Raw genomic sequence first — 21,467 nt, forward strand, 5'->3', positions numbered from 1 at the left:
CTGTGTAACAAAAATAGGTTCCAGATCATTAATGCTTAATTCCTAGCCTAATTAAGTATGTCATGGAATTTAAGAAATAGTAACATAAGACAATTTTTGACTTTGAGAATGATGAATACCGTTTGAGAACAAGAAGATACAATACAGCATGTAGACTCTACAGGATGATTGTTTCCTTGGCAACTATCATGTTTCTCCTGAAAGATGTATAGATTTTAGTTGTTCTATTATCTCAATTTGCTTGCGTGCACAAAGCTGCCGTAAATAGGTCACTAAAAAATGACTGAGCCCCCCACCAGGTTTGGGCTGAGCCCCGAATGTTCACAACGTGTGGATCCGCCCCTGCTGTGTGACATTTAGAGTGTGTACTGCTATGATGTGTTTGGAAGTGTAGAGTCTTCTGGAAAAGTGCATTTTCTGTCAGGTCCCATGTAAGGGTTGCATGCAAACACATTGAACCTGACAGTAGATGAATGTGGAAGAACTTATTTGGAAAATATTATGGAAGTAAAATTCCAAATGACAACATTTGCAGTATGTTTTGTGGAAGGATTTCACAATTGATACATAATAAATCTGTTATGCACCAACCACTGAGAATACAAGCATGTACAATACAACTTAGAGAGAGCATTTAATGGCTCGTGTTGTTTTTGCATTTAGAAATAAAAAGATTTCTAAAAATATAAGAGAAATTTACTTTCAAACTTGCACCTTAAAAACTTTAAATTGTGAAAAACAAAAATGCTATCGTTGTGTAGCTACATATTTTAACGTGTGTTTACATGGAGAAATTGATCATTGAAGTGCTTAAATTTACAATGCAAATCACCATATTAACATTAGAAGGGTTATTAAGGATTATTATCTGATAATTCCACCGGTCAAAGCACCTCTTGAGAGTGTGCAGATGATCAACAGAGGCTGTTTTTACCTGCGGCGTTCACAGCAGCAGTGAGAAGGCATCAGATGGTGAATATGTGATAAAGGAAGTTGATTTGAGGTCATGTGTGATGAAATCTCTCTCCTCTATTGAGTCATGTTTAAATGGTTTTCACGCCAAAATGTAAAGTAATATCTCCCGTAAAAACATGAGGTGAACCAAACTACAGCCTGGAAATATAATATGTATCGTCTTAAGTCACACTTGTTTTCTGAAGGATAGACTTACTTATACACTTATTAATTTATCTGTTCAGAGGTAGATGCATTCTTAAATATAATCATGTAATATATGAACATCAATGTCATGTAGCGATCATAGTGGAACATGGTTGTTATGTTTCCTTCACATAAGATGGGACATTACTGAGGTAGAAATAATTAAAGATAATTATTGACGGTAAAACATTTTATACTTTCATTAATAACTTAAGTTTCACATTGTTTCAAAATTCATTCATATTTCACAAGATGGGCAGAGATAGTGTGATGATGGGTGTGCCGTTATTGAGACCTCAGAAAATGTTCTATTGTGCTGTGATGGATGGAATCAGTAAGTGGCTTTTAGTGGTGGAATGAGGACATTTACTCAAGTAGGCCTACTGTACTTTTGAGGTACTTTTACTTGAGTATATCCATATCCATGCACCGTACATCCATCTTGTGCTTCTGTATATTTCTATTCCACTACAATTCAGAAGTACATATTTTTTACTCCACTTTATTTATTTGACAGCTTTAGTTACTTTGCAGCTTCAGATTGTAAATAAAAATAAAATATACATTTATAAAATATGATGTATTAATATAGATCATGCTGAATCTCAGCATATACATTTGTTAAAATTAGTTTTGCCTTTACCAGCTGCATTAGTAACAATTACACATAAACCCATCAGTTATGATAATCCAGTATTATAAAATACATTATAATGAAATGGGACATTCAACACAATGAATAGCTACTACGTTTGGTTCTTTCAGTAAATAAGCTATATTTTGATGCTATAGGACTACTTTTTTGAATGCATGACTTTTACTTGTAACAGAGTATTTATATATTGTGTCGCGTGTGGTGCTCCCGCACGTTCTAAAGAGTTTTAAGAGAGAAACCTGTACGGGTCAATTATACCAAACAGTAATATATGACGAACAACAACACGATCAGTTGTTCATTCGTTTTCATTTTCTCGACCGCAAAACATGGATCTTAATTTTTTTCTCTTGATTTTAATTAAATTTTCCCTCCACTCCCTATACCTACGTTATAGTTTAGTATAGTGCTCGGAGTGAGGTGTCCCCAGGTCTCTCCTACTTTAAGAATGCGTGACTGTGTGTGTGTGTGTGTGTGTGTGCGTGTGTGTGTGTGTGTGTGTGTGTGTGTGAGATGGTGTGAGCGTGCTGCAGCTTACCGCAGGGGCTGAACGATCTCCCCCTAGAGGAGACCCCTCTCTCTTGGTTTCGATGTCCCGTCCGGGATGGAAAAATGTAGCAAAGAGTTACGTTTTCACTTGTTTATTTAATTCAATTCAAAGTATATTTATTTGGATTCCAATTCAGAGAAAAAGTGATCTATCGACAACAAGTTTGCAACACCAGAAAAAAAATAAAACCTAAACCAGTGAGCAAAGCGTATTGCCAAAAAGTCCGGAGATTGGTTAAATTAATTTTAAATTGAACACAGGTTACGACCTGCCGCTCCCCCTTCTTCTGCCCTGATCTTCTAAAATCGAAGGTATTTATCATCAGCTGAGCAAGAGGCAGAGGAAGTCCAGCCCTCTCCTGTCTGTCTTGTGAGACAGCTCGGAGCACTGAACTCCGCCCGGACAGGCTATTGCTCTGGTCAGGACCTTATCTGACCCCCTTCCGTCTATTCTGACTTTAGTGACCCCCCCCCCCCCCCCCCCCCCCCCCCCCCCACTGTTACAAAGGACGTATGGCACATCTGCTCACTGTTAGGTACAAGACAATGGAAACATGATATCACAGTAAAAAACAATTATACAGGTTTGTTGCCAAGCATGGATTGTATAACAGAGTAAACTTTCAAATATATGTACTCTTTGGCAAGTTTATTTGACTGCTACCTTTATGAGGTATGGAGCCCTATCCCTAAGCAATAAGTGGTAAAATATCAAGAATAATAATAATATATAGGTCATATGTTATAAAAGGTTACCTTTGTCTGTATGTGTTCGTGGCTAAAACGCATGAAACATCAAAAGAGGAACTGTATGTGTATACCTGGCTAAGCGCAGGCATCACCAGAAGAGGAACTAATACAGTTGGTCACAGATAATTCATGGTTAATCGCTCGGCCATCAGTTGTCATGCATGTGTGTGCGTTTTGCAATAGGTGTGTGTGTTCAATGCTTTGCCGTATGACTTTGCTATATGTTGATATGTGTGTGTGTGTCTGTGTGTGCGTGTGTGTGGGTGTCTGTGTGTGGGTGGGTGTGGGTGTGTGTGTGTGTGTGTGTGAGATGGTGTGAGTGTGCTGCAGCTTACCGCAGGGGCTGAACGATCTCCCCCTAGAGGAGACCCCTCTCTCTTGGTTTCGATGTCCCGTCCGGGATGGAAAAATGTAGCAAATAGTTACGTTTTCACTTGTTTATTTAATTCAATTCAAAGTATATTTATTTGGATTCCAATTCAGAGAAAAAGTGGTCTGTCGACAACAAGTTTGCAACACCAGAAAAAGAATAAAACCTAAACCAGTGAGCAAAGTGTATTGCCAAAAAGTCCGGAGATTGGTTAAATTAATTTTAAATTGAACACAGGTTACGACCTGCCGCTCCCCCTTCTTCTGCCCTGATCTTCTAAAATCGAAGGTATTTATCATCAGCTGAGCAAGAGGCAGAGGAAGTCCAGCCCTCTCCTGTCTGTCTTGTGAGACAGCTCGGAGCACTGAACTCCGCCCGGACAGGCTATTGCTCTGGTCAGGACCTTATCTGACCCCCTTCCGTCTATTCTGACTTTAGTGACCCCCCCCCCCCCCCCCCCCCCCCCCCCCCCACATTGTTACAAAGGACGTATGGCACATCTGCTCACTGTTAGGTACAAGACAATGGAAACATGATATCACAGTAAAAAACAATTATACAGGTTTGTTGCCAAGCATGGATTATATAACAGAGTAAACTTTCAAATATATGTACTCTTTGGCAAGTTTATTTGACTGCTACCTTTATGAGGTATGGAGCCCTATCCCTAAGCAATAAGTGGTAAAATATCAAGAATAATAATAATATATAGGTCATATGTTATAAAAGGTTACCTTTGTCTGTATGTGTTTGTGGCTAAAACGCATGAAACATCAAAAGAGGAACTGTATGTGTATACCTGGCTAAGCGCAGGCATCACCAGAAGAGGAACTAATATAGTTCATGTTCAGTTGGTTCATGGTTTATCGCTCGGCCATCTGTTGTCATGCATGTGTGTACGTTTTGCAATAGGTGTCTGTGTTCAATACTTGGCCGTATGACTTTGCTATATGTTGATGTGTGTGTGTGTGCGGGTGTGTGTGTGTGTGTGTGTGTGTGTGTGTGTGTGTGTGTGTGTGTGTGTGTGTGTGTGTGTGTGTGTGTGTGTGTGTGTCGAACTGCACCATGTGTAGAACACTGTGTACAGCTGACGCCTGCTTTGGAGAGCCACAGATCCATATGGCTTCTCTAAGTTACATTTCACTAACAAGGACCACGGCAATAACAATATGAGTTTCAAGAGGTTTATTGCGTGATGGAATGATCGTTAGATTTAGGAAGCAGAAGGGGTCGAGGGATGAAGGGATGTAGGGAAGAAGAGGAGGGTAGAGAGGGTTGTAGAAAGAAGGTTAGGGGAGCGATCGGGGACCGTTGGTGTCTCTCTCAGCTCATGTTGAGCAAGTGGTATCGGGAGGGCTCTGGAATTGCCAGTCGGCAGTGCCGAAAGCTGAGTTTATCTCGGGCTACGCTTCCTTGCTCTCTCTCAGCTTTCTTGCTCTAACTGAGACCTGGATCACGCCAGAAAATACCACCACACCTGCAGCTCTGTCAGAAGTGTACTCTTTCTCTCACACTCCCAGAGCTGCGAGGCGGGGTGGTGGTACTGGCTTGCTAATTTCCCCAAAATGGAAATACACTCTTGTCTCGGTTCCTCAGTTCTCCCCGTCCTCTTTCGAATTTCATGCGGTTACTGTCACTTATCCAGTCAAGCTCACCATTGCTGTTGTGTATCGCCCACCAGGCCCTCTTGGTGAGTTCTTGGAAGATCTCGACACATTAGTCTCACACTTCCATGATGATGGCTCCGCACTCATCCTGCTCGGAGACTTTAACATCCAGACTGATAAATTAGAACCGCTTCTTTCCTTCCTCTCCTCATTTGACCTTTACCCCGCCTCTTCTCCTCCTACCCACAAGGCCGGCAACCAGCTGGATCTTATCTTCACTAGACACTGTTCTACTGCTAACCTCTCCGTCACTCCCCTCCAGCTCTCTGACCACTATTTCATGTCGTACTCCCTCTCCCTCTCCTCTCCCCCCGTACTTCCACCACCTACCCACTTGGTTTCTACCCGTAGTCATCTCCGCTCCCTCTCCCCGGCTGATCTTTCATCTTCTGTTACCTCTGCTCTCCCTGACCCTGAAGCCTTCTCTCTCCTATCCCCTGATATTGCTACTGATCTTCTCCTCTCCACCCTTTCCTCTTCTTTGGACAACCTCTGTCCCTTCACCTCCAGGCCTGCACGGCCAACCCTACCTGCCCCGTGGCTGTCGGACTCAGTGCGTAATGACAGACGGAGCCTAAGAGAGGCTGAGCGTAAATGGAGAAAAGGCAAACTCCCGGGGGACCTTCTTAACTTCCAAGCTCTTCTTTCCACTTTTTCCATCACTCTATCTACTGCTAAAGCTGCTTTCTTTCGCTCCAAAATCCTAACCTCTGCTTCCAATCCTAAAAAACTCTTCGAAACTTTCTCTTCACTCCTCCAACCCCCACCCCCTCCTCCTACGTCCTCCCTTCTCCCTGACGATTTCGCCAACTTCTTTGACAAGAAGGTAAACGATATCAGATCCTCCTTCTCTCAGCCCCCCTGTCCACCCTCTCCCTCTCTACCATCTCCAGCTCTTTCCCCACAGCTCTCCCTCCCCTCTCCATGCCCCATCTTACCCTATCTTGCTCCCCTCTCCCCTAACGAGGTCCTCAACCTTGTTACATCTAACCGCCCCACCACGTGCTCCCTTGACCCGATCCCCTCCCCTCTTCTTCAGTCTATTGCGAGTGAACTCCTTCCTTTTCTCACCCACCTCATGAACACATCTCTTGTTTCAGGATACTTTCCCACGGCTTTCAAGACTGCTAGAGTCACCCCCCTTCTGAAGAAACCATCACTTGACCCCTCTGATGTCAAGAACTTCAGACCGGTGTCTCTTCTACCCTTTCTTTCCAAAACACTTGAACGTGCTGTCTTTACTCAACTATCCTCCTATCTCCACCAAAACAACCTCTTGGACCCTCACCAGTCCGGGTTCAAAGTGGGTCACTCGACTGAGACAGCCCTCCTTGCGGTGACGGAGTCGCTTCATGCAGCGAGATCTAAATCTCTCTCCTCTGTCCTGATTCTCCTGGACCTGTCTGCGGCGTTTGACACTGTTAACCACCAGATCCTCCTATCCACCCTCGAGGGGATGGGCGTTTCAGGCTCTGCACTCTCCCTGTTTGCATCCTACCTGACAGGTCGATCCTACCAGGTGTCATGGAGGGGCTCTGTGTCGGAACCACGCATACTGACTACGGGGGTTCCGCAAGGCTCAGTCCTGGGCCCCCTTCTCTTCTCGCTCTACACAACATCTCTGGGTTCTGTTATTCGCTCGCATGACTTCTCCTACCATTGTTATGCCGATGACACCCAGCTGGTCTTGTCATTTCCCCCCGGGGACACTCAAGTGGAGGCACGCATCGCTGCGTGCTTGGCTGACATCTCGAAGTGGATGACGACACACCACCTCAAGCTCAACCTGGACAAAACCGAGCTACTGTTCCTCCCGGGGAAGGGTTGCCCGCACCGAGACCTGTCCATCACCATTGATGATACCGTGGTGACGCCAACACAGACTGCGAGAAACCTGGGTGTGACCCTGGATGACCAACTGTCGTTCTCAGCAAACATTGCATCGGTTACACGCTCCTGCAGATTCCTGCTCTACAACATCAGGAGGATTCGCCCCTTCCTCACTGATGAGACGGCGCAGGTGCTAATCCAGGCTCTTGTCATCTCCCGCCTGGACTACTGCAACTCACTACTTGCCGGAGCCCCGGCGCTGGCCATCAGACCTCTGGAGCTTGTCCAGAAAGCTGCAGCTCGCCTGGTGTTCAATCGCCCCAAGTTCTCCCACACAACTTGCCTTCTCCGTTCTCTACACTGGCTACCTGTAAGAGCCCGCATCCAGTTTAAGACTCTGGTGTTAGCCTACAGGGCAGTGAAAGGAACAGCTCCTTCCTATCTCCAGGCCATGGTCAAGCCCTACACCCCGGCCCGACCACTTCGCTCTGCTACCTCGGGGCGACTGGTTGCCCCGTCACTCAGAGGTCCCTGCGGCCGATCGACCCGGTCGCGGCTGTTTTCTGTCCTGGCCCCACAGTGGTGGAATGAACTCCCCACTGACGTCAGGACGGCAGAGTCGCTGCCCATCTTTCGGCGCAGGCTGAAAACTCACCTCTTCAAGAAGGCCTACCCTTCCACTTAGCACTTACCTAGCATCTACTGTATTCATACTAGCTTATTGCACTTATTGTTTTTATATTAGCTTGTGGCACTTATTGCATTCCTTTGTTTCTGCACTGTACGTTGGCTCTGGTTTATGCTCTTAGATGCTTGTTTGAGGTAGGGACATGCACTTATTACTTCTGGTGACTAGTTGTTCTCTCGAAAACCGATGTTGAATACACTTATTGTAAGTCGCTTTGGATAAAAGCATCTGCTAAATGACTGTAATGTAATGTAATGTAATGTAATGGTGGCTGGCGGGAACGGGGGGAATGGAGACTGTAGAGTGGGGGCCGTCTCTTCGGAAGCTCTGGTGGTGCAGAGTCCCCCGTTGTGCCTGTAATCCTGCGAGAGAGAGAGAGAGAGAGAGACAAAAACGGGGTTGGGGGGAGGGTTCAGAAAACTGGGTCGAAGAGGAAGAATCAGAATCAGCTTTATTGGCCATGTATGCGTATACGCAAATAAACAAGAGAAATGTAAAAAAACATAAAACAAGGACAACCAAAAAAAGTAGAACAGATGTAAACATTTAACGTTTAACGACTATGTACAAATAAATATAAATATAGAATATCCAGAAGTATATACAGTGGGTACGGAAAGTATTCAGACCCCTTTAAATTTTTCACTCTTTGTTTCATTGCAGCCATTTGCTAAAATCAAAAAAATTCATTTTATTTCTCATTAATGTACACTCAGCACCCCATCTTGACAGAAAAAAACAGAAATGTAGAAATTTTTGCAAATTTATTAAAAAAGAAAAACTGAAATATCACATGGTCATAAGTATTCAGACCCTTTGCTGTGACACTCATATTTAACTCACATGCTGTCCATTTCTTCTGATCCTCCTTGAGATGGTTCTACTCCTTCATTGGAGTCCAGCTGTGTTTAATTAAACTGATTGGACTTGATTTGGAAAGGCACACACCTGTCTATATAAGACCTTACAGCTCACAGTGCATGTCAGAGCAAATGAGAATCATGAGGTCGAAGGAACTGCCCAAGGAGCTCAGAGACAGAATTGTGGCAAGGCACAGATCTGGCCACGGTTACAAAAGAATTTCTGCAGCACTCAAGGTTCCTAAGAGCACAGTAGCCTCCATAATCCTTAAATGGAAGAAGTTTGGGACGACCAGAACTCTTCCTAGAGCTGGCCGTCCAGCCAAACTGAGCAATCGTGGAAGAAGAGCCTTGGTGAGAGAGGTAAAGAAGAACCCAAAGATCACTGTGGCTGAGCTCCAGAGATGCAGTAGGGAGATGGGAGAAAGTTCCACAAAGTCAACTATCACTGCAGCCCTCCACCAGTCGGGGCTTTATGGCAGAGTGGCCCGACGGAAGCCTCTTCTCAGTGCAAGACATATGAAAGCCCGCTTAGAGTTTGCCAAAAAACACATGAAAGACTCCCAGACTATGATAAATAAGATTCTCTGGTCTGATGAGACCAAGATTGAACTTTTTGGCGTTAATTCTAAGCGGTATGTGTGGAGAAAACCAGGCACTGCTCATCACCTGCCCAATACAATCCCAGTACAAACAGTGAAACATGGTGGTGGCAGCATCATGCTATGGGGGTGTTTTTCAGCTGCAGGGACAGGACGACTGGTTGCAATTGAAGGAAAGATGAATGCGGCCAAGTACAGAGATATCCTGGAAGAAAACCTCTTCCAGAGTGCTCTGGACCTCAGACTGGGCCGAAGGTTCACCTTCCAATAAGACAATGACCCTAAGCACACAGCTAAAATAACAAAGGAGTGGCTTCGGAACAACTCTGTGACCATTCTTGACTGGCCCAGCCAGAGCCCTGACCTAAACCCAATTGAGCATCTCTGGAGAGACCTGAAAATGGCTGTCCACCAACGTTCACCATCCAACCTGACGGAACTGGAGAGGATCTGCAAGGAAGAATGGCAGAGGATCCCCAAATCCAGGTGTGAAAAACTTGTTGCATCATTCCCAAGAAGACTCATGGCTGTACTAGCTCAAAAGGGTGCTTCTACTCAATACTGAGCAAAGGGTCTGAATACTTATGACCATGTGATATTTCAGTTTTTCTTTTTTAATAAATTTGCAAAAATTTCTACATTTCTGTTTTTTTCTGTCAAGATGGGGTGCTGAGTGTACATTAATGAGAAATAAAATGAACTTTTTTGATTTTAGCAAATGGCTGCAATGAAACAAAGAGTGAAAAATTTAAAGGGGTCTGAATACTTTCCGTACCCACTGTATATATATATATATATATATATATGAACATAAACCTATACAGCAATGACAGTGGAATTGAGGTGATAGTGCAAATGGAGGTAGCAGTGCAGTATATCTGATTAATTATTCATCAGAGTGACGGCCAGTGGAAAGAAGCTGTTCCTGTGTCTGGTGGTTTTGGCGTACAGAGCTCTGTAGCGCCTACCAGAGGGGAGGAGTTGGAACAGCTTGTGTCCAGGGTGTGATGGGTCTGCAGTGATCTTTCCAGCCCGTTTCCTGACTCTGGAGGTGTACAAGTCCAGGATGGAGGGCAGGCTGACACCAATGATTCTCTCTGCAGACCTGACAATCCGTTGTAGTCTGTTTCTGTCCTGTTTAGTGGCCGATCCAAACCACACAGTGATAGAGGAGCAGAGAACAGACTGGATGGTGGTAGAGTAAAACAGAATCAGCAGCTCCTGCCGGGCCTTTTTCCTGACGGTGTCGATGTTGTAGGCCTACTTCAGACCCTGGGAGATTGTGAATCCCAGAAACCTGAAGGTCTCCACCACAGACACTGTGCTGTTGGGTATGGTGGTGTTGGGGGGCTCCTCTTGAAGTCCACTGTCGAGCAGGGCCGAGATCCTTCTTGTGGCACTGGCAGTCAGCGGCAGTAAGAATATGTCAAAATAAAAGTGATGGTAATAGAATGACCGTATGCAAGAAAATGGTCCGTCTATGATGCAAGCACATACCAGGGTAACATTAGAAGAAAAATAAATAAATATAAATAAATAAACGTGGGCTGATGGGAGTATGTTAGCAACATTAGTCATTTATCCATGTACACAGCAAGAATCAAGTTTTCGATTAATCTGTGGATTGTGTGAAGGATTTCAGTATTAGAAATATTATAAGTAGGATTAAATAACACCCCTAGTGGTGAGTAGAAGTGTCACAATAATAAAAAGTCACAATATGTTTACTTATGGAATGTATTATGTTTACAATATTCTTACTTATAGAGCATATTATATGTTACAGTATTTTACTCATTGAATGTATTAAACCATAGAAGTATAGTCACTAAAGGTATTAAAACACTGTATGAATAGGTTTGAGGGTCAGAAAGAGATCATTTTGAGTGAGGCTTTTCAGAGGTGCAGCAGAGAACAGAGGGACGGACAACTGACCAGCAGGTCAGAGAGGAGGAGTTCAGGATGTTTGCCAGAAAGGATCGATCCAGGGAGGGGACAGGATTCAAATGGAGCCAATCACTAATCGACCATTCAGACGTTTTAGGACAGTTCGGACACTTTCCGACTGTCAGGGGATATAAAAGACAACGTTCTAGAGAGCATTCCTCAGACCACTTCCGCTCTCGTTTTTCAGTACCTGGATTCAGACCTGTGAGTGAGATGCGTGCATGTGTTCTCGAGAACATTACTATTGATAGTTAATTCAGATTGTAAGTGAACTTTGTGTAGTACATTAAATATTGTTATAATTTTGAACCGGACCCAGCCCATTTTTATGGTGCGCGTGCGCAGTAAGAAGCTCGCAGCAGAAACGTACCTGCGGCCTGCAGGCTCTCACATCCTTAGTTTTATACCTCAACAATTGTTTGATGCAATACAGTTTTTAACATAGTTTAATCAAAGTCATTGTTGTGTGTGCAGAGTTGTTGCTATTTATTCTTCCACCGTATTGTGCTGCTGCTTGAGTGAACGCAGATCATAGCCTGTAAAAGGAGACGCAGATTAAGAGTGTTTACCATTGCGAACACCCATTGTTGTTACAGAGGTCAGCTTCCGTAAATCAGTTTTATTTACCCGTTCTCTGTATACATCCTTAGAGTAACCACGTTGTACTTTTTTGTTTCTCATTCATTTTATTTAAGTATGATTTTGCTGGTTTCGCAACAAAAGGGAACATAATGCACTCTGTTCAAATTATTATAATTAAATCAATAATTAAATCAGACATGTATTTTTGGATTGGACATTTTATGGGTTTTAATTTTAAAACATTTTCATATATATTATTGTAAATGATAATAAAACGGATGATTTATTTTCATTATTTTAGCCGATTGTTGTAAATGACTATAAAAGTAATAATAAATCCTCCTCACCATGTGTTGTGTTTAAAAATGATGAAGACAGTTGGAGAACAATTGTTCATCTGTGCACTTCACAGACCACGCCAGAGCGATCACCAAGTCCATGATGAGGAAGCCAACCATCGACAAGCTGACGTCCAACAGAGACGCCGACATCAAACACTTTGTCAACTTCATCACCAAAGACTCCATTCAGAAGTCGCTGGGCATGTATATGGAGATGCTTAATGCTTAAAAAGAAAAGGGGCTAGAGGAGAGAGGGGAAACTAATAGAATGATGCACTCAGTTGAAAAACGCATTCGGTGTCACATGTTCATTTGTGTCAATTGTGCTAAGATGGTTGAGTACAGCTCCCTGCAGCAGCTCACCTTCACTGTTCAACCAGCAAGCTGGTGGAACACTCACCATAATAAGTAGTTTGTTTGTTTCACTCATGTAGCAGAAAGGACCAACTCCATTCTGTTGCTAACCCTGTGTTGGACAATGACAATAACTTAACCTTGAACCTTGACAGACACCAGTGATTCAGTGACATAAATGTTTTCTATCCAAATTTCTAAATACTTTATTTAAAGTAACATCAATCCGTTCCAATTTACCATCAAACCATATTTTGTGAAATATTCAGTATGCTAGTTAGCCAAAGCTTCACAGACCTACTGTGCCCAGTTACGGTTGCTAAGCGGTGATTGGACAGTTGCTCTTCGGGGGAGGGCTTTAGTGAACAGTCAGTTATTGCCACAGGCCGGTCTCCACCGAGTGCCTAGCCTTGCTGTACCTTCATGAACCATAACTAATGAAAGTAACCCTGGGTGCATTTGAACAGCCCACAGTGGGCGATGCCTTTGTGATCTAACAGTTTTATCTACATTTAGCCTGAAATATCTGAAGCAATGATGGTTTTTGTTGTCAGAGGATTGATTCGTGTGATTAAGGAATGAAATGAAGCTGTTAAAAATCACATCGTCACTTTCATTTTTATCTTTAAAAATGATCCTCATAAAGTCTTTCGGTTTCAAGGCAACAGAGACAGACGTACTGCTACTACTGCTGGCGTCATGACATGCAGATAGCTTTAGTTTTTTGTGCAACGTTTTCGATACATACCTCTGAAAATGTCGCTGCTACTTGATACAATAATGGTGAATGGACTTTTGTTTGTGCTGCTTCAAACATTGAAAGAAATGACAATAAAACAGAATATTAGAAATAATTTCTTTATTTTGGTCTAGTCAATTCAATGCTGCATGGTTGCAGCAGGTTCCCCCACTGAGTCATTATTATCCCAATTCACCGTGGAGGTCTCTGCAACGGTTTTGGCACTCATGATTCAGGTACCCTTCTACTTCAGCGTCACCTCCACAGGGAAATGGTCGCTGACAGCCAATGCCTGAGAGAGAGAGAGAGAGAGAGAGAGAGAGAGAGAGAGAGAGAGAGAGAGAGAGAGAGAGAGAGACAGAGAGAGAGAGAGACAGAGAGTGATTTGAATGTAAATGTTAAATGTACTTGCTTTAACACTACATGTCATTCACCCATTCACACCCTTTCACATTCTGATGGCAGGGGCTGCCATGCAAAATGCCACCTGTCCATCAGGACTAAGCATTCAGGACTAACTGACATTCATCCCACACATACACTGAAGGCACAGCTTTCAGGAGCCATCCTCTGATTGAAGGACGACCCGCTGTAGCACTGAGCCAGAGCCTAGTTCTATGTCCGTTCTACTCCTTCATTTATTTCTATGGTGAAAACATGAAAGTGTTAAACTGCTCTTAATAGACCCGGTCTTTTTGTAAATTGCAACTGATGTGAATTCTATCACAGAGAGTTAAAGCTAAAGTTGTTTTTACCTGCTGCTCGGTGAGATGAAAGGCCGACATGAAGTTGAAGACCTCAGCACTGTCAGTCACCACTCCATTCTTCATGTCATCAGTGATCACAATCCTGCAGATACAGGAAGAGGAGTGGATTTGTACACCTGTATATGTACACCTGTGTGTGTGTGTGTGTGTGTGTGTGTGTGTGTGTGTGTGTGTGTGTGTGTGTGTGCACCTGTCATAAGGGAAGCCGGTTTTCACTGAAGTGTGCTGATCGTTGGTGATCAGCCAGTGGAAACTCTTGTTCGTGAAGAGGCGGATCTTCTGCCAGTCGGAGTCTTTTACGTAAGTGCCGCCAGCGTTGAAGTCGCCCAGCAGCACGATGTTCTGCAGGGAGAGTAGAAATAGTTTCAACCATCCCCATCTCGTATAACAAATTAATCATCCAGTTTTAAAAAAAAATAATTGTGTTTTCTGGAGGAGAACATTCACATTGGTGTTCAAGCGGGTGTTGACATCAGTCACCACGTCATAGAGGGCATCGATCTGCAGCACAGCCTTGTCTGGAGAGGTGTGCTGGGGGATCAGAACAAACTTCCCCACAGCTATAAAACAGGAGGAAGGAGAAAGGAGTGAGTGAACGAAGAGGGAAATGCGAGATGACAAGAGACAAGTTGATGTTTTGGATATGGCAGACATGATTCATACAACAAAAAAGTGAGCTCACTGTCTTTTAAATGTGGCAGCACAGAGTTGCCGGCCCTATTTGGCGGACATAAATACTGTATGGCAGTCAGAATTCTACTGAAGACAAAACATTTTCTAAAGGGGCCTTGGTGACCAACGGATCGTGACCTCAGAATCTTTCACACACGTCTGGTGTTTAGTTCTCAGTTGGTCGCCTAACGAGAGAGGCAATCTACATCACTGGCGTCCTACAGTGAGGAAGAGTTATCGCTCTCTGTTCTTTGCTGCACTCTTTCAGAGCCTACCGGTGTGTGAGGAGAACTCAGCGATGAAGGGCGGCCGGCTGAAGCGACTGTAGCTACCGTAGGGAATGTCGTCGTAGGTGTAGTATCTACCCACGGACACTATCCCCACCCTGCAGAGGAAAGATAGTACTTAACACATTGCTTTTGAAGTAGTCTTCAAAAAGCGGTTAAAGCTCATCAACTCTTTCTTGTAGTCAGCTATTCACAGCATTGCTGGAGCATTTTCACAAGTTGTTTATCATCGTCGTTTATCGGTCCTGTGACCACTCGGGAGCAGCTTGACCGGTCCTGAATGTGTGAATGGATGAATGTAATGTGCAGATGTGTCATGTTTGCTGTTTTTGCCAAACAAATTTAAGTATAATTACCAAAGGAAGTCTGTATTACTAAATACAGCTGGACCAAAACGTACTCTGTATTCACCAGTATTCTTTGCAGAAATTAGATTTCATGATGTGTTTGGTGTTTTTAAAGTGGGCTATTTATATAGTAGATAGTATGCTGGGCTATGCTGTATATTGTGCATGTTATGCAATTATGTGACATTCCATATAAAATGGGAATTTCAAATGCATTTTAATTTTTCACAACACATCTGCAAGTCATTTGCATTCAAAAAGGAACAGTGTGTAGGATTTTGGGGGATCTATTGGCAGAGTGATGTTTGTTGCATGTTTTCATCACCTGAAACTATGAATCGTTGAGTTTCTGTTAGCTTAGAATGAGTCTTTCATAGCTACATAGAGAGTGTGTCTTCTTCACGGAGTCCTCCGTGTTTCTACAGTAGCCTAGAATGGACAAACCAAACGTTGGCTTTTTGTGTTACCTGAAGGCGCCTGTAGTTTTCCGACATCCTTGTAAAAGGAGGGATGAGCGAAGAGGCGTTGAGTTGGTTTGAATCTGCAACCTCACCACTAGATGCTCCTAAATCCTGCACACTGGCCCTTTAAGTGCCTTTGTTGAGAAATTGCATTCGATGGCACGAAAAGCTGTCAAAAGTGTAGAGTTTTCTAGCACAGCATGTGACACATGATCACCCATATTTACCTTAAACTCTGATCTGCTAATATCTGTACTGAACCATCTTTCATAACAACCTGTGGTGGGGAGTAACCGTGTTATGTGGATTATGTTGTGGAACAATCTGTAGATTAATCTGTGGACTCTTTGAGTGTGTCCAGATAAACAGCGATACTTTTAGGAAGAAAGGAAGTTGTTTCACCAACTTGTACGAGGGAAATTGGATCAATAAAACCTTTTTTGCTTTCACCTACGAGCAGTGTGTGAGCTATGTGCATAGGACTAGAAACACGTGTCAACTTAAGCTTTACATTCTGCTGCAAGTTTTGGACGCTATACACATGTACTATTTTGAGTTACTTGTACTTGAGTGTTTCCATTTCCTGTTACTAAATACGTCCGCCCCACTACATCTCAGAGGCAAATATTTACAATGAAGGTTTACTTCAGTTACTTTACTTAAGGTTACTTTTCAGATTGTGCTTTCACATAAAACATGTAACATACATTGTAACATGACGCATTGGTACAGATTAAACTGCCCAACAGTATATCAATTAGTTCAAATTGGCTCCACCAAGACCAGCTAACAATAATAATCTAGCATTGTAATCTATTACTCTGACAGGGCTCAGTCTGCTGCATTATGTGGTTATACTTGTGATACTTTATGTTTTTCTGATAATACTTATGATGTTGAATGCTTGTAGTTGAGTATTTGAATTGTAATGTTGGCTACTTTTACATCAGTAGTTTTCTGGCACTAATCGCTGACAATAAGGACAAAGACACTGTGCAGATCTGAAGTATAACTTTAAAAGATAAATAGTTTGTTGTCTGTTCACTGATGTGGGGTCTCAACGGAGGATTCCTGCAGAGGATCGGTTGTTTTTGCCTCTCTCTGTTTACCTGTAGAGGAAGAGATATCTCTCCTTGTAGGAAGTATCACCCAGAGGCTCGCTGTAGATGTAGCCGTACGAGAACTGAGGACAACGACTGCGTAAACACACACAAACACACACAGATGTAGAGCATCATTTAGTTTGTCTCAAATCATAATGTGAGTTCATGAGCCGTCCAACTTAACTTCTACAGAAGGTCACTATATTCTGTGTGTAGTAATATAAGCACTATATAAGGTGTGTGGTTAGTCTAACTTGTTGACGGCGTCCAGGAGTCTGTCGGTCACTGGCACACGCTTGTCTCTGACCTCCTGGATCAGAATGATGTCGTAGCGACAGACAATCTGAGAAACAGAAAACAACACATATCTGATTAGAGTTCTTGCTGCAGTGCCGTCTTATTATATTAGTGGTCTGTTTAGTTTCATTCCATTCAAGTAGAGTTCTCCTGAAACAAAGAGAAACAGAACTAAAAGAGGTGAACCAACATAACATCTCCTTTTCCACTCAAATTAAATAATCTGTGATGGTTATTGTTCTAGGTAATAAAGGGGTACTTCACTAATTCCTCACTTAAAAGCTTCACTGGTCATAACAGGGTTCAACGTTAATCTTTTTTTTTTTTAATCACTTGCCCCCATATAACTTGTTTCATTTATTTAATCTGTGTTGTTATCAAATACTAACAAAGACCAAAGTCAGTAAATGACATTATGGGAAATGTAGGATCCATTTTTATTTATTTATTACAATTTATTTTAATCTCCTCTTGTGAGTCCCCCAACTTTATGGATTTGAAAAAGAATAGCTGGAGTGCCCCTTTAATCTCCAAAAGCCTCTGAACAATACAGTATTGTAACTAAATCTAACGACATGCTCATACTTCTAATGTGCTTTCTAATGTGCTACCAACTTATTGCAATTGAAGGGAGGCCAGATGTCGGGTAAACCTTGTGGTATTTTAACGTTACTCAGCGCTGTTCAAAATATATCCTCTTTATATCGATGAGATACAGTCTTAGAAAAAAGGAATATTGGATGCAAAAAACAAAAAAACATTTTCAGACCTTGCTGATGTAATTCATGAGAGTCACGTCTTTGGATTTCGTTTTTCCAAATGTCTGGATGTTGAAGGCTCCCAGCAGCAGGGAGGTAGACAGATGCAGCAGGACCAACAAGAGGCCCAACACACACACCCAACGCATCCTGAGCCAAAGAGGTCACATTAGTGTGTATATTTAAAATACATCATCCTAAATCTTGATTTCATGACACATGGACAGTTAGCATGTAATAGTTATACTGCATGCTAGAGGAGCCTGAAAGACTCTCTGCCCTGCTGTGGGAGTCAGAGACGCACCAACACCTGCACCCCTGGACACACGCAGCAGGATCTCTATTCCTGGCACTTTATCTCAAAGCGAGTCGGCAACCCGGCGTTTCATGTGCTGCTTTTTGCAGAGGCATCCTGTGTCACGGGGTGTGGTAGAGAACTCAAACGCAGACCAGGCAGAGTAGCGTGAAGCAGGTGTTTATTAAACACAAATAGGAATCGTTATCATAACACAACAGGGAGTCCAAGCACAAGACAAGAGACGAGGGGGAAAGTCCAGCAGGAACGAGACAAGGCAAGCAGACGGGGAAACCGGGAATAGGACAAGACAAACGGGCCGGTAGAACACAATGATCTGGCAGTGAGTGACTGAGAGGCAGAGGTTTAAATAGTGGCTAGAACAGGTGAGGAGAGTTGTGCTGATGAGGGAGTGCTTGATTAGTGATCAGGGGCAGGTGAAGGGAGTTAGACTGGTGCTGAGGGAGTGGCTGACAGGTAGAGTGAGGATACAGAAAGACACACACAGAACACAGAAGGCAAAGCCTGATCGTGACATCCTGGGTAAATTATTACTCCAGCAGGAGAATCATTATTCTGTTAGTAACATCTTATTAAAGATCAAGCAAAACCAGTCCCTGTGTATAATGTTTGATAATCTGCAAGAATTGTTCTCCAACTGTGTAACAAAAATAGGTTCCAGATCATTAATGCTTAATTCCTAGCCTAATTAAGTATGTCATGGAATTTAAGAAATAGTAACATAAGACAATTTTTGACTTGAGAATGATGAATACAGTTTGAGAACAAGAAGATACAATACAGCATGTAGACTCTACTCTTAAAGAGAGAAACCTGTACGGGTCAATTATTCCAAACAGTAATATATGACGAACAACAACACGATCAGTTGTTCATTCGTTTTCATTTTCTTGACCGCAAAACATGGATCTTAATTTTTTCTCTTGATTTTAATTATATGTACACCTGTGTGTGTGTGTGTGTGTGTGTGTGTGTGTGTGTGTGTGTGTGTGTGTGTGTGTGTGATGGTGTGAGCGTGCTGCAGCTTACCGCAGGGGCTGAACGATCTCCCCCTAGAGGAGACCCCTCTCTCTTGGTTTCGATGTCCCGTCCGGGATGGAAAAATGTAGCAAAGAGTTACGTTTTCACTTGTTTATTTAATTCAATTCAAAGTATATTTATTTGGATTCCAATTCAGAGAAAAAGTGGTCTATCGACAACAAGTTTGCAACACCAGAAAAAGAATAAAACCTAAACCAGTGAGCAAAGCGTATTGCCAAAAAGTCCGGAGATTGGTTAAATTAATTTTAAATTGAACACAGGTTACGACCTGCCGCTCCCCCTTCTTCTGCCCTGATCTTCTAAAATCGAAGGTATTTATCATCAGCTGAGCAAGAGGCAGAGGAAGTCCAGCCCTCTCCTGTCTGTCTTGTGAGACAGCTCGGAGCACTGAACTCCGCCCGGACAGGCTATTGCTCTGGTCAGGACCTTATCTGACCCCCTTCCGTCTATTCTGACTTTAGTGACCCCCCCCCCCCCCCCCCACTGTTACAAAGGACGTATGGCACATCTGCTCACTGTTAGGTACAAGACAATGGAAACATGATATCACAGTAAAAAACAATTATACAGGTTTGTTGCCAAGCATGGATTATATAACAGAGTAAACTTTCAAATATATGTACTCTTTGGCAAGTTTATTTGACTGCTACCTTTATGAGGTATGAGCCCTATCCCTAAGCAATAAGTAAAATATCAAGAATAATAATAATATATAGGTCATATGTTATAAAAGGTTACCTTTGTCTGTATGCGTTCGTGGCTAAAACGCATGAAACATCAAAAGAGGAACTGTATGTGTATACCTGGCTAAGCGCAGGCATCACCAGAAGAGGAACTAATACAGTTGGTCACAGATAATTCATGGTTCATCGTTCGGCCATCAGTTGTCATGCATGTGTGTGCGTTTTGCAATAGGTGTGTGTGTTCAATACTTGGCCGTATGACTTTGCTATATGTTGATATGTGTGTGTGTGGGTGTGTGTGTGTGTGTCTGTGTGTGTGTGTGTGGGTGGGTGTGTGTGTGTCTGTGTGTGTGTGTGTGTGGGTGTGTGTGTGGGTGTGGGTGTGTGTGTGGGGGTGTGGGTGTTTCAATGCTTTCCGTATGACTTTGCTATATGTTGATGTGTGTGTGAGTGTGTGTGTGTGTGTGTGTGTGTGTGGGTGTGTGTGTGGGGGTGTGGGTGTTTCAATGCTTTCCGTATGACTTTGCTATATGTTGATGTGTGTGTTTGTGTGTGTGTGTGTGTGTGTGTGTGTCGAACTGCACTATGTGTAGAACACTGTGTTCAGCTGACGCCTGCTTTGGAGCGCCACAGATCCATATGGCCATATAACAATATGAGTTTCAAAAGGTTTATTGCGTGATGGAATGATCGTTAGATTTAGGAAGCGGAAGGGGTAGAGGGATGAAGGGATGTAGGGAAGAAGAGGAGGGTAGAGAGGGTTGTAGAAAGAAGGTTGGGGGAGCGATGGGGGACCGTTGGTGTCCGGTGGCTGGCGGGAACGGGGGGAATGGAGACTGTAGAGTGGGGGCCGTCTCTTCGGAAGCTCTGGTGGTGCAGAGTCCCCCGTTGTTCCTGTAATCCTGCGAGAGAGAGAGAGAGAGAGAGAGAGACAAAAACGGGGTTGGGGGGAGGGTTCAGAAAACTGGGTCGAAGAGGAAGAATCAGAATCAGCTTTATTGGCCATGTATGCGTATACGCAAATAAACAAGAGAAATGTAAAAAAACATAAAACAAGGACATCCAAAAAAAGTAGAACAGATGTAAACATTTAACGTTTAACGACTATGTACAAATAAATATAAATATAGAATATCCAGAAGTATATATATATATATATATATATGAACATAAACCTATACAGCAACGACAGTGGAATTGAGGTGATAGTGCAAATGGAGGTAGCAGTGCAGTATATCTGATTAATTATTCATCAGAGTGACGGCCAGTGGAAAGAAGCTGTTCCTGTGTCTGGTGGTTTTGGCGTACAGAGCTCTGTAGCGCCTACCAGAGGGGAGGAGTTGGAACAGCTTGTGTCCAGGGTGTGATGGGTCTGCAGTGATCTTTCCAGCCCGTTTCCTGACTCTGGAGGTGTACAAGTCCAGGATGGAGGGCAGGCTGGCACCAATGATTCTCTCTGCAGACCTGACAATCCGTTGTAGTCTGTTTCTGTCCTGTTTAGTGGCCGATCCAAACCACACAGTGATAGAGGAGCAGAGAACAGACTGGATGGTGGTTGAGTAAAACAGAATCAGCAGCTCCTGCCGGGCCTTTTTCCTGAAGGTGTCAATGTTGTCGGCCTACCTCAGGCCCTGGGAGAT

General features: G+C 43.2%; 1 protein-coding gene across 1 annotated transcript in view; it reads right to left on the bottom strand.

Moving 5' to 3' along the window:
- LOC142940553 (deoxyribonuclease-1-like) overlaps positions 1–17,936 on the bottom strand; it is a 113,223-nt gene extending 95,287 nt beyond the window's left edge. The window contains exons 1-7 of the mRNA XM_076083085.1: positions 17,799–17,936; positions 16,987–17,075; positions 16,739–16,825; positions 14,810–14,919; positions 14,310–14,422; positions 14,053–14,204; positions 13,851–13,944 (exon numbers count right to left, since the gene is read on the bottom strand). Of these exons, the coding sequence (XP_075939200.1) occupies positions 13,851–13,944; positions 14,053–14,204; positions 14,310–14,422; positions 14,810–14,919; positions 16,739–16,825; positions 16,987–17,075; positions 17,799–17,936 (783 nt within the window). The remainder of the gene's footprint in view (positions 1–13,850; positions 13,945–14,052; positions 14,205–14,309; positions 14,423–14,809; positions 14,920–16,738; positions 16,826–16,986; positions 17,076–17,798) is intronic.
- Between the last annotated feature and the right edge of the window lie 3,531 nt (positions 17,937–21,467).

This window comes from Anarhichas minor, unplaced genomic scaffold (genome assembly GCF_050575085.1).
Source record: "Anarhichas minor isolate MPS153535 unplaced genomic scaffold, ASM5057508v1 ptg000007l, whole genome shotgun sequence".
Lineage (NCBI taxonomy): Eukaryota > Metazoa > Chordata > Actinopteri > Perciformes > Anarhichadidae > Anarhichas > Anarhichas minor.